This window comes from Alosa pseudoharengus, unplaced genomic scaffold (genome assembly GCF_046254945.1).
Source record: "Alosa pseudoharengus isolate Yale_2024_CS ecotype anadromous, Long Island Sound unplaced genomic scaffold, YU_APseudo_1.1 YU_APseudo_1.1_scf_17, whole genome shotgun sequence".
NCBI lineage: Eukaryota > Metazoa > Chordata > Actinopteri > Clupeiformes > Clupeidae > Alosa > Alosa pseudoharengus.
This window is the reverse complement of record NW_027468640.1, coordinates 23,858,324-23,872,407: the sequence shown is the minus strand read 5'-3', so window position 1 is coordinate 23,872,407 and position 14,084 is coordinate 23,858,324. Positions and strand designations below refer to the sequence as shown.

Sequence of the window (14,084 nt, the reverse complement as noted above, 5' to 3'; positions counted from 1 at the left end):
AGCATTGCCCTGCCACACAAAATCATTTTTACTTGTATTTTTTTTTAAATATGTTAGGTCCATATGTGTTTGTGAATGTGAAAATTAACAGCTTTGTCGTGAATGTGAAAATGGACAGCTAACTCCTCTGTCAGCTCTAGCCACTGAAAAGAAAAAAGTGGAGAAATCAGGCCAATTGCAAAAGCTCTTCAGTTTGACGTGGAATTTAATGAGCTCATTACTATTCATGAGCTCGCCCAGTTGAGACCGTGCCCACAGAATTCGTCTAGCTCTGTGACAGTTTTCGTAGGCAAGGATGGCTGAATGTCAATAGGCTTGTGCGCTATGCACGAATAGAACTTCAACAATGCATTTTGCCCAAGAACCCAGACTTGAGGATCGAATGGCTTCAGTTTATGTTTTAGAACAATACCACAGGTTTTGTAAAAAAGGTTGCTGTTAAAGCCTGGAGCAATAAGCTACCATCGCGGCAGTCTACGACCAGTGCCCAGTCCGTAAGTAAAACATTATTGTCAACTCAAGGAAGTGCTATGTTATACAGGTTTAATACAGGTTTAATGCACTAGATTAGCAGGTTTTATGCCCTTTTGGACAATGATAACACTCGCTTGCCAAGCTAAGTTCATGCCATGAAGCTAAAATTTGTTGGTAACAGCTGTCATGTTATGGACAAAACCAACTATTTGTTAGCCAATCAGATTCAAGCAGCTTAGCTCGTTGAATATTAATGAGAACTGGCACAAATCGAGCTGAGTCTTCCTGCAGGCTCTCTATACCAAGATAGAATGGCTTGAAACAAGGTAACCAAGAATGGCTTGAAACAAGGTAACCAAGGCATGTTTTCCACAAAAAAATGTTACAGAGTCCATGGTAAAACTACAGACATTACCACAAAGTAATTAAAAAACGTGTGGCAGGGCACCTTTAAATTAAATACCAAAGTGCAGGTTGAGTACAGTATTCTGTGCAGTTATGTAGACGATAGAGAATAATTATGTAACAGTGTATAGTTAGATAAATATAGTTTTCCAGATTACATGTCTACAGTGACAGATAAGGAGTATAGAGGGTTGTTTACAGAGAGTATAGACATTCTATAAATAATATATATATATATATATAGAGAGAGAGCTTATGTTTACATGCCTGTGCCTGATATAGCAGTGAAAGTAAATACTGTCCTCTCTTGCCCTTAGACTGTGAAGAGGATGTGTCCAGTAAAGAAACTCTCTGAGAGAAGTCCAGACCCCCCCTGGCTGGCCTCTAGCCACACCTCATCCCCCAGCCCCAGCTGCACCACTGTATCCCCGGTGAAGTTGATTCGGCCGTCCATGAAGGATGAAAAGGCGGTCATCACCACTGCCCTGTTGTGGGCAGCGTTCAGCTGAAGCGAAACGGGGCATTTCCATCGTTGATAATGTGATTCTAAATATTGCCTGGAAGGTCAAAACAGCTTTATGTCATTTTAGCCATTTACCACAGTCATATTCTTAGATCATTATAAAGACACAGAACAAACGAGAAGACAGGAAGTGATTCGATTCCTAATGACAAAAGTCTGACACACTCATATCCACACACCTGTCTCTAGCCATGGATGGAGGTCGAATGGGGGGATGTCATCACAGTTGGTGTAGCCCGAGACGCGGGAACTGAAGAGCAAAGGATTGTTCGGAAGATCTCTGATACCAGTGTTGTCACAGATGATGCGGGCCATAGAGACCGAGGCCAACGAGTTCATCTGTGCCTTTGTGAACACCCCATGGTTCTGCCACCACAGCCTGAAAACACAACAGAAGGATCCCACTATGTGATGTGGCACCTACAGCGCGTGTTAACACAAGCCATATAGACACTCCCCCATGTACCCCCCCAAGAGTTCCCCCTCCATCTCACCTGTCCCCATCACGGACCTTCTGGAACTGAGTAGCGATGAGACAGGCAAAAAGGGGTCCCACGCGGCCCCCAGGGACAAAAGGCTCAGCCACACCGCCAAGCCAAGGGTCAATGTTGTCAGGGGATCCATACAGCTCCAGGATCCGGTGGGCTAGGTCACTGTTCTGCAAGACCTGAGCCAGTTCTGCCTCTGTCTTGGGCGTAGAGAGACCACAGATACGGCGCCATGCATTATACCCTTGAGAGAGAGTGAGAAAAAGGGACAATGAGTTACAACTACTTAGATAACAGACATCAGATGTTCATCTGCTGACAACTGAGAAGACAAGCACTATGTAGAGAAAAAATGTGAAAAAATGTCCCATAACCTTTAACCTTTAACTCGCACAAAATACATGTAATGTCTTTGGACAGTAAAAGTCACAGTAAACCAATCATGTTTAGTGAAGTACCAGGTAAGGCATGATCTCTGCCTCGCTGGAGGTTAATGGAGGCAAGGTCCATCGCCACGTGTTTGGCAAACTCGAAGAGCTTCTCCCGAAGTCCATTCACCATCATATGGTCCTGGGTCATTAGCTTAGCCTTTCGCCCCACCATGCCCCGGATCACAGGATCAATGCCACCTGAAGTGGGGAGGAACAGGAATTTAATGGGATTTTGCTCATGCAGTCAACTGACCATAGATCAATCCGGCATATAGGTTACCGCCCCGACGGAGGGGAAGGCCTGCTAAAAGCACACAATGGGTGTAATCACTAGCAGTTACACTTTATACTAGGGCTGTCAAAATTAACGCGTTAATCGCCGCGATTACTTTTGAAATATATAACGTGTTACAAAATATTAACGCAAACGCATTTTGTTTACCTACTTCCTTTGTAGGGGGTTGATATCACCCCCCTAACGGAAGCCACAAAACCTGACGCCACAAGCTTGAGAGTTTATTTTACTGTCTATGAGTTAGCTGAAGATGGAGAGGAACCGTGAGGAGCTTGTACTGTAGGTGAAAAGTTTCAGTTTAAAAAGTTGCGGTGCGTTACTTACTTTGCATTGATTGAATAAAATGTGTAATCCGAACGCACCCCTGGCTCACAGCTAGTGAGGAGGTGGGTTAATAAAGACGTAAGCGATTATGATTGGCTAAGGCAGAGTCATGTTTCATGATAGCCAATCAAAGCCAGTGTTTTTACACACTTGCCAGCACACGCGCCACACATACACGCAACGCAACAGCTTAAGTAGAGATTCGACGAAACAGCAGGCCAGGAGCAATCCGATGAAAAGTTGGCATTTCAAGGTGGAGATATAAGCACTACTTCAAATTCATTGTGGTCAAAGGCAAGAAGAACGTGCATGTAATGTGTAGGCTACATTATGTCCAGGAGCGAAGACTTTGACGACATCCGTTGTAAGCAACTCTAATTTAACGAGGCATCTCACACATGTATCTAAAGCTAGTGGCCAAAAACACCGATAGCCTACCTCCACCACAGATGATAGCTCGCCATCCACTAGCAAAAAAGGGCTCGGAGCAAAGTCCTCCAAGCAGCAAAAGCTAGATCTTTCTGCCTCACAACAAAAACCTATGACACAACCGTAGTCAACCGTAGGTCTGTCAATGTGCAATATCTTGAATTTCCCCTTGGGGATCAATAAAGTATCTATCTATCTATCTATCTATCTATCTAATAAATATCGAAAGTTATGTAGCCTACAAACACCTGTCTGTTCTACTAATTTCAACTGGCTTTTCAAAACTGCTCAAAAAATCCAAATTCTTTGACATATAGCAACTTTTTAACAGTAACGCAAATAGTTACTTTCCCTGGTAATGAGTTACTCTTATCATAGAGTAATTCAGTTACTAACTCAGTTACTTTTTGGAACAAGTAGTAAGTAATTATAACTAATTACTTTTTTAAAGTAACGTTCCCAACACTGGCTACCAGGCTTATAATTCACTATTAATTACAAACACAAAATGTCTAGCTATTTCCAAAGGAATGAAAGCTGTTTATACCAACTTAATATCATGCTTATCATTGTTATTGTGCTATGCATGTGGCACAAACAATGTTAGAGATTGTGGACTTAGGCTATATTTGAATGTTAAATGTTTTCATTTAAAAATATGAGATTAATTTGTTTATTTGTTTTAATCATTTGACCGCCCTACTATACATTTGTTAAGTACAGATGGGGTTTAGCTTGTTTCTATAATAGTTTCAAGGAATTGTCCAATGTATGCTATCAACCTAATTCACCCTCGATTTCCCAATGTTGACGACAAATTTCTCTGATGGCTAACATTTGATATTAGCTTCATAGGCTTGCTAACTAGCTAACTTCATCAGTATAACATAGCCAATACATATTACTTGTTAAAACTATTCATACGGACATTGTAGGGAATGTACATTCATGTGAGAATAAATTAACTTATGAGTATGTGGTGTTATGGCTCAAGGGCTAAACAGTCTGACCATTAAAAACAGCTCTACAATGATAGGGCCTTCATGCCACATTGGATATTTGGAAAATCTGACCTCTGATAGAGGAAAAATTACTTGAACACAAAGTCGGGTCGGATTTTTTGCTCGGAGACTCATGCGGAAGTCTTGTGCCCGAGGTATCCAACTTGACATCACTATCATATTCTCCAACCACGGCAGCCTCTCTTGCAACAACACGAGGCGAATTTCACTCTTATTACAAATATGCAAGGTAATTTATCACTAAATTAACACTACAGATAGAAACACTCACCCGAGACATTTTTTGCTACTGCTTGCTAAACCATAGTAAGCAGTTTCAATAACTTATTTATGCATTTCCTGTATTTGTTTCCCGAGCTGATCTCATGAACACTCTTTTTTCCGAGGTCGGGATTTTTAAAGTCGGGTCCTCTGAGCTTACGGCTTCTACACACAGTTGCGTTCCGTCAATGCATGCCAGTGGGTGTTCCCGACGGTAGCTATGCAAATGACTTGAAGTATAACCGTAATTTGATTGGTTGGTGCCGTACGTCGATTGGCTTGATTGGCCGGTGCCGTCTTTCGGTGCAGCAACAGCTGAACTTCTCAACGCGAGCGACGGGACAAACGCGACGCAACAGACCCACAATTCAGTTCGGCAACGGATGACGTGAGCCCATGGAAAGTGAATGGGATGCGTCTCCAGCACTGCAACGCACGCAACTGTGTGTAGAAGCCGTTACAAACGGCATGAAGGCGCTATAAGTCCACTCAAGATAGTTCTGACAGTGTAACTGGAATTATCAAAATGTTTTCTGTACTCCTCCATTAAGTTGCACCAGAGACTTTCTAATGAGGAGACATAGCAATCAAAGAATCTCCCATACAAATGTACGGTGTTAGTTCGTAAAGCAAACATGGCCGTCGTCTACACATATTCCCCCCCTTCCGCCGCCAAAAGTTGATATGTGAATACATCGTGCCAATCATGTGGTATGTTGTGAATACATCGTACCAACCATGTGGTATGTTGTGAATACATCGTGCCAATCATCTGGTATGTTGTTAATAAATCGTGCCAATCATCTGGTATGTTGTTAATACATCGTGCCAATCATGTGGTATGTTGTGAATACATCGTGCCAATCATGTGGTATGTTGTGAATACATTGTGTCAATCATCTGGTATGTTGTGAATACATCGTGCCAATCATGTGTTGTGATCTTGCAGCTGGAGGGAGGTTGGTGTGTCATGATTCGTAAAGCATTGTACCCGAAATAGATGCCCGGTAAGAGCACAAAAAGCATTGCAATATGGCCGCCGAGTGGAGGGATTTGCCTAAAAGGAATTTGGTTGCACTCAATCGAATCAAACTTTCTCCCCCACATCGGTCAATTTGGGGGCGGCACCCACGATTATGACTAGATACCGAATGTATCTATGGCTGGAGATGAAGAACCATATTACTTTTGAGATGCTCACACTAACCTTCAAAGACCACCCTCCATGGGGTAGAGAAAGCTTTGAAGAGGGGTACGGTAGGAAACTGGGGGTTATCATTGTAGTTCTCATCCAGACGAAACATCAGCGGCGGGATGGTGTTGTGGCCAAAGCGGTAGGCAGCCGTGGCAAACACGTTGGCGACACTTGGGTCCACGCTGTCGTTGTAGCCCGAGTAAGTGCCCAGGTATCTGCTGTGCGCCTCTGGGCCAATGATGTGCAACAGGTAGTCACGGTATGTAATGACCTGAAATAGCACAGAATGGGTTGGAAGGAGAGGTAAAGGAGACCGGAAGAGGATGAAGAAGCTGTGTGAAGCTCTTCACCATTAAAAATAGGCAAAGTAGAAGAAGGTGTGTGTGCTCAGTAGCCCCACCTGTTCATAACCACCCAGGATCTTGCGGGCCTCCTGGTAGAGGGTCTCGCTGCTCCAGTGGGGGTTGAGCTGCCGCAGGGCCCGGGCCAGGCGGTTGTGTTCCCGCAGGAACAGAGTTTGGAGAGACGTCAGGGCAAGGTTCTCATTGACACGGGGATCACCTGCACATATTCAGCAGATGGGGACAGGGGTAGAGCATTGTGTCAGGAAGCTTATGAACATGAAACTTCCCATGGGGGAGAGGGAGAGCAATGGAAAGTATATATTTTTGGGCCTTTTGCAGATAGACATGGGGTGGGGTCGGGAAATGACCGCAGCTCGGACTCGAACCTGGGTCCTTGTGGGCACTTGGACCCAAACGTGATATGAAAGCTGTAGCCACTCGAGCCACAGTGCCCCCCACAATGGAAGAGTATAAAAGAGAAGAAAACAGCAAGTAAGAAATTATTACCTGCCGCAAAACAAGGCACTTCCTCTGCAGTGGTGTCATTGGTGATTCGTCGGCGTGTAGCGCACATGTTTACCTCCGCACTCGAGAATGGCAGCAGCTCCCGGTTGCCCGAGGGGTCACGGAACCTCTGGTTGACGCGTAGCAGGCCTCCGTCGTCGGTGAGGTCGCGCAGGTCGCGTGCCTGCTTGTCCTCCGAGCCGTACACCTGGCTCATGTCCAGAAAGGCCGTCTGCGAGTCGATCTGTTTACGCACATTGGCCTGCCTGCCGAACATGAAGGCACTGTTCCCGGTGCCACAGGTCGGAGCTGAGCGGAAGAATGGGAGGCATTTTTCTTGGGACAGCACGGGGTCTCCTTTAGGGATCTGTGGAAAGTACGAGCAAAAACAAACAGGTGAGAAAGACACAAAGAAAGAAAAAGATATCTATATATACAAATAGACAAGGAGAGACAGAGAGAGAAAAAGAGAAGGAGTCAGAGAAAAGGGTGGAGGAAAGTGTATGTCACTGACCAGTATGGGGAAACAGGGATTGGACTGCTCGCAGCTGGTTTCACAGTCCAGGCCATTGCTGTAAGAGCGTATGCTGGGGGGGGTAGGCGGGATGCTGAAAGAGCGTATGCTGGGCAAGATGCTGAAAGAGCGTATGCTGGGTGAGGTAGGCGTGAATGTCATGCCATGGTCGTTAAACTGACCGAAGACCGCCAACAGGTAGGAGTACTCATTGTCACTCTCAACACCATTGTCAGTGGTGCTCATGATGCGGTTGGACACCTCTCTCACCTGAAAGAAAAGATACATAAGCATGAGCCACAGATGAGAAGATACCACCATCATCATCTCATCATCAACATCATCATCATCTTACCAGAGGGAGCAGGAAATTGTTGTACTTTCTATTCCGGTCCCACCCTTTTGGTTGAGAAATGCCATCTTCATACTCGGCCGGCAGCCATCTGGCAAAAGGTGTGTTTGAAGCTCCAAGCCATGGGTTTTTCCTGGGAAACAGAGGAACACAAAATTCAATCTGATGTATTTTTCCCAATGACAGAGGCACATGAACATTACTCTAACAACTCAGCAGCCTGATGTAGTCTTAAGGGAAATCCAGTGAAATGAGACTGATCTGAAGCACTCACTTGTTGTTGCAGACACTGGTGGTGGTACGGTACTTGTTGATTAAGGGTGTTGTTCTGCAGGATGGGGTCAGGACACGACTAGTACAGCCTGTGAAACACTCAATGAACAGCATTTCGTCCTTTGTGATCAGGTCTGAAAGAGGGAGTCACAGTGAGTTCTCCAGTCACCATAACACAACGCCAAGGACATTTTTGTGAACATACTGTATGGATGGGTGTCAGAGAACCCAGGGTAGTCCATGCTACCGCTGCTCCACACCATGGAACCTTTGATGACCACAGTGGGTTCTTCATGTCTGACCTGTGATATTATTCGATATCTGGGCCCACTCGTGAATGAGCCCGAGGGCGATGTCCAGGATGTCGGCGGCCCGTACTGCATTGAGGGTATCCCCTGTTGGCTGCTTCGTCAGTCGCCAAATATCTGAGGGGCGGATGTCCTCTCTGCGCACTCTCCTCAGACTCCTACAGGGTGGGACATGGCAGAAGATGACCATACGTTCATGACCATACTTTTATATTTTATACAGATTTACACAAAAACTCACACATGATTTTCCCACTTGAATAACACCAATAGATGGATAACAATGACTGTATGGAGAATTTGCTTACTCTTGACGTGAAAACTTGTAGGCCTCATTCACAATCTTCTTTGCCTCCTCAATAGCTTTTAGTATGAAAGGTCGAAAAGGGGTATCTGTGGAGGAACAAAATGGGATGTTATGTTGTCATATAATGTTGCATATTTTTGTGACAAACAAGGTAAAAACATTAATAGTCAGGGGGAAAACATGCAAAATTAGGTTGGACCCCTCCCATTCACATGTAAATCGTGTGTAAGCTTTTTTTTTACACACTTCAGTTGGGCACTTTTGAGTTACGTGTATTCTCCCATTCCCACTTCTGTCACACCCACAGCGCGCAAAAAAAAAATAGAACCAGACTGATCCACCACCTCGTTAATTTAGGTTGATATGAAAATGTGGAATGTGGATTTTCTCATTGGCTTTTTGAATGTCATTTAAATCCAGAAAGAACACAAACCAGTCTTTGATTTTGAAAATGTAAGCACGGTGAACTGAATAGAGAACGGCCTATAGTAAAATAGTGTTTCATCACATAGACTAACAAAGAATTGACTTCACAAATTTTCACTTTTGCTTTAAGGTTAGTTTATAAAGAGACACTCTTGAGGTGTGTAGATTCATAATTTAAAAATCAGTATTGAGAAAGAACTTGTCAATGGCAGCTGCCTCTCATTATATCAATTTATTTATGTTAACGATTTTGTAGACTGACACCTGCAGCTTTGAATACAGTAGAGAGACTGGCATAACAATGCCAACCTCCATTACAAACAAATCAAGAGACAGGATAATATAAACTATGCTGCTTGACAATAGTGCAGACGCCTGTGCAAATGTGTGGATGACTGGTCAAGTTGGAAAGAAATGGACAGATTTCATATGGGATTATGACTTCACATTCAAACTAAAGATTCACAGTCGGTAAGCTCCAATATCCAAAGTGGGTGATTTTAATGGGGTTTTCCCTGTTTAACAATGTAGCCGCATGGATAAGGTAATGTCAGGAAACATCTGCTTGATATCTGACGAAGACCTCTGGTCGAAACGTTGTAGCCTAATAAAACACTCTGGGGGCTTATATAACAGTGTGTGGGTATCTCTTTATTTTCTCATATGTTAGCTCAGCCTTATAGGCTACTTGTTTCATTTTTTGTAGATCTGAGTGCACTTTCATTCAATGAATGTCAGGAAATACAGTATGCCACTGTGTGATACTGTAATGTTCATTTGTAAAGTTCTGTGTAACCTACATGTATTTAGAACTAGGCCTACAGCAGACATTGAGCAATGTACTGTTTCACCTTGTAGTGGCGCTCGACCTTAATACAGCCCTTGGAAAGCGTGTAGCTGGAAAGGTACTTAAGTCAGTGGGAGAATGCGCGCAAGATTTGTTTACATAAGAAACGCCTAGATTTTGGGGTTGCTCCTCCCAAATCGGTAACTCCCTCTATCGCACGTAAATGACAGAGGGAAGAATTCACAGAGGCTGACATACCCACCCTTATGCACATGGGAGAATTCCCCCCTAAAACTAAAAGCCTACACCCTTTGTATGCGCATTAACAATAGTTGACTACATCCCTTCCTCCATACCTTTTGGAATACACTGTTCGATACTGTATAGGTGATCCTCCGTCAGTCGCCAAATATCTGCGGGGAGGTTGTCCTCTCTGCGCACTCTGCTCAGACTCCTACAGGGTGGGACATGGCAGAACATGACCATACGTTCATGACCATACTTTTATATTTTATACTGATTCACACAAAAACTCACCCCTGTTTTCCCACTTGAATAACACCTAGAGATGGATAACAATGACTGTATGGAGAATTTTGGTCGGTCATCAGTACTCATTCTGCTTGACTTATCGGCTGCCTTTGACACGGTTAATCACTGTATCCTTCTCTCTATACTCTCTAACATGGGAATCTCCGGTTCTGCTCTCTCCTGGTTTGAATCCTACCTCACAGGATGCTCGTTTAACATATCATGGCTTGGACAGCTATCTGTACCTCACTATCTCACCACAGGGGTCCTCCAGGGCTCAGTGCTGGGCCCCCTTATCTTTGCTATCTACACCACCTCCTTGGGACAGATTATCCGTTCGCATGGCTTCTCTTACCCCTGCTATGCAGACGATGCACAGCTCTATCTGTCCTTTCCACCTGATGACCCCTTGGTTTCAGCACAGATCTCGGATTGCCTCTCAGACATAGCTACATGGATGAAGGCACATCACCTCCAGCTGAACCTCTCAAAAACTGAACTGCTGGTCCTCCCAGCTAAACCTACCATACACCACGACATCAACATCAAATTTGACTCCCTGTCTGTTTCACCTAGGACTGCAAGAAATCTAGGAGTTGTTCTCGACAACCAACTAACCTTCTCAGATCACGATGCCTCAGTCACCCGGTCATCCTGTTTCACACTCTACAACATAAGGAAAATCAGGACTTACTTGACTCAAGATCCTACCCAACTCCTGGTTCAGGCAATAGTCATCTCACAACTTGACTACTGCAACGCCCTCCTGACAGGTCTCCCAGACTGCACAGTGAAACCCCTTCAGATGATCCAGAACGCGGCAGCGCGCCTGGTCTACAACCAACCCAAAAGGGCACATGTTACCCCGCTGCTCATCCAGCTACACTGGCTACCTGTTGCCACCCGCATCAAATTCAAGGCTCTAACGCTTGCCTACAAAGTAGTCTCCGGTTCTGCTCCCACCTACTTGAATGCCCTCATACAGACATACACTACCTCCAGACCGTTGCGCTCCTCAGACGAACAATGTCTAGCTCTACCACCGGTATGCTAAGGCCAATCCAAACTTTTCTCATCTGTTGTTCCTCGTTGATGGAACACACTGCCAGTTTCTACAAGGGCAGGGACATCCCTCTCCATTTTCAAAAAACTCCTGAAGACCCAGCTCTTTAGAGAACATCTCCTCTCGTAGCACTACTTACAACAAGTCTTGCTGATCCTAGCACTTACCACCTGCCTTGAACTGACACTTAACTGTTTAAAAACAGCACTCACTGATGCACTTATTCTTACTGTACTCTACCGTTTTTAAACTGTCTTTGGTTAAAAATGCGTCAGGCAAATGTAATGTAATGAGAATTTGCTTACTCTTCACGTGAATACTTGTAGGCCTCATTCACAGTCTTCTTTGCCTCCTCAACAGCTTCTAGTTTGAAAGGTCGACCAGGGTTTTCTGTGAATAAACAAAATGGGATGTCATATAATTTTGCATATCTTTGGTTACATATACTGGTTTGGGTAAGGACTTTTATGTTCAAAAATCTACATGTGGTGGCCATATTGGATTTTTTTCATTAGTGTCACTATCTTCACATTGCTGTCTTTCAGTGGTTCACCAAAGCTTCATTTGCCCATCACTAGGGAGGGGGAGGGAGTAGTGACAGAAGTGACATTACCCAACATCGCTTATAGTGCCTTATTATGTTATTTAATGCAAGTATGCAACAAGCAAAGTAAATTTCTTAATATTCCATTTATTTTTGGAAAACTTGAAATGCCTCTGAGTGCTTATGTCTTTTTAAATATTTCTTGATCAAATGACTTACCTGAGCCATCACACCAGCTGAGCAACAGGCAGAGCCCAGTGATTGACAGGAAGGTAGACAGATTCATATCTGAAACAAGACAATTACAGTAGATGAAGGCTGAGAGCTTCCTTTAAAAAAAGTGCAATAAATGCTGTTTAGATTGCCAGGTAAACTAAAAATGTGTCATAATTAAGATATCAACAGTTTAGTAGCTTGAGGGAATTGATCCCATTTTTTCCTTTTCATTTTATTATGCCCTAATTATGACTTTGATTATGATGACATGTCCACCTCTTTGCTTTGTACTCTTGTGAGTCATAGTGTAGGAGAGTAGATATGATATGCAAGTGCTATTCAGGCATACTACCATCCCTATCTTTGCATTGCACTATGTTATGTTGTACTGTTAGCTGGCACATTACCATCCCTATCTTTGCATTGCATTATGTTAAATTTGTTTTAACCCTGATGCTGACACTTGACTTGTCCCACATCATAGAAAACATTTTCATTTATAGATGAGTGCAGTTTTCAAAGAACAAATGTAATACACTTCACTTTGAAGACAAGTCTATACATTTTGACTAAGCAGGTTCAATCCCATGAAAACTGCTGCCACACAATAATATATAGATGACATGAAACCATTACTGAATAACCATGATGCTGCAACATGATATAGCCCTTTACTAAAGCTATCAACTTCAAAAAGCTACAAACTCATCTGATATATGAGCACTCTAATACAACACAATTAAAGCTTACCTGTTCAGTCTTCAGTCTGAGTCTTCAGTATAGTTGAATGTTGAGTGTCTGCTAGGTCTAACTTTATATAGTACTGAGTCTGGAGCCTCGCCCCCAATACACTATGTAGGAAGGCTGTGTGGGTTACGAGCAGTTCCTTCTTCTTCCTTGTGAGTTATTTATCTATCGATCATTGGTTTCACGGCAGTGATTTTCATTGTATTTCCTGAAGATAACAGATTCTTCTTTGATCTTGCTCCACCTATGTATAATATTTGACTACGTTTTTGAATGTATTAATTTTGGACAGAGAAATATATGTTTCAAAAGCATGTTGTACTGTGTGTGTGAGAGAGAGAGAGAGAGAAAGAAAGAGAGATAGAGAGAGTATGTGAGTGGAGGGGGTGATCTGGGTTGATATAGATGTCCTTTGTGTTGTCTGTTTCTGTGTGAAAGTATCAGAAATCTGATAGGCTTCTTATTTGCAGGCAATATCGAAGTTTGTTTAATAAAAACACATTTGAAGATTTGGAGAATAAAGAACCAAATATAAAATAAATCTTTGTATATTCCCACAAAGTGTTAGGGAATTGCAGTGTATTACATTTCACATTTAAATATGGTTAAATCATTAGAAGGAGATTGTATGGTATGTCAAATCCTCAAACCCTGATTTTTTTGTATGACATATAGTTCACAATTAAAAATCTTTCCAGTAGGCTATATTTAATGTCATGCAAATAGGATACATCCTCACATAGGCCTACATGTAGCAGGATTAATGTTGTTTCCCTGAATTTCGCAGGTTGTCCCCAGCACATTATCAGAAGTTGAAAGAGATTTTGGATGAAATGGAGGAGAAGGAGATTATTCGGAAGTCTAATAGTGAGTACGCTCCTCCATTAGTGCTAGTGTGGAAGAAGAATGGAGACCTGCGGATATGCACTGACTTTAGGTGGCTGAATGCGCGCACGGTCAAGGACGCCCACCCACTTCCCCACCAAGCAGATGTTCTGGCTGCTCTGGGTGGTAATGTATTTTTCTCCACCATGGATCTGACATCTGGCTATTACAATGTGCCGTTGCATGAGGAGGATAAGAAATATACAGCTTTCTCGTCTCTACTAGGGTTGCACGAATATAATAGGCTCCCTCAGGGCCTGTATAATAGTCCGGCTACCTTCATGAGGATGATGCTTTCTATCTTTAGTGATCAGAATTTCTTAAGTCTCATTTGCTATTTGGATGATGTCCTTGTATTTGGGAGATCTGAGGCAGAGAGTTTGCAACGCTTGCGCATGGTGTTTGAGCATTTGAAGGAGTACAACCTAAAGCTGTC

At 43.3% G+C, this 14,084-nt stretch overlaps 1 protein-coding gene across 1 annotated transcript; it reads right to left on the bottom strand.

Moving 5' to 3' along the window:
* Positions 1 to 1,352: 1,352 nt before the first annotated feature.
* LOC143127062 (eosinophil peroxidase-like) lies at positions 1,353 to 12,086 on the bottom strand. Its single transcript, XM_076288364.1, has 13 exons — positions 12,020 to 12,086; positions 11,562 to 11,646; positions 8,137 to 8,300; positions 7,836 to 7,968; positions 7,565 to 7,694; positions 7,210 to 7,479; positions 6,699 to 7,062; positions 6,248 to 6,408; positions 5,860 to 6,118; positions 2,349 to 2,519; positions 1,897 to 2,134; positions 1,582 to 1,781; positions 1,353 to 1,436 (listed from the first exon to the last, which is right to left on the bottom strand). The coding sequence occupies exons 1-13, from the start codon at positions 12,084 to 12,086 to the stop codon at positions 1,426 to 1,428; spliced, it is 2,253 nt and encodes a 750-aa protein (XP_076144479.1). The 3' UTR covers positions 1,353 to 1,425.
* Between the last annotated feature and the right edge of the window lie 1,998 nt (positions 12,087 to 14,084).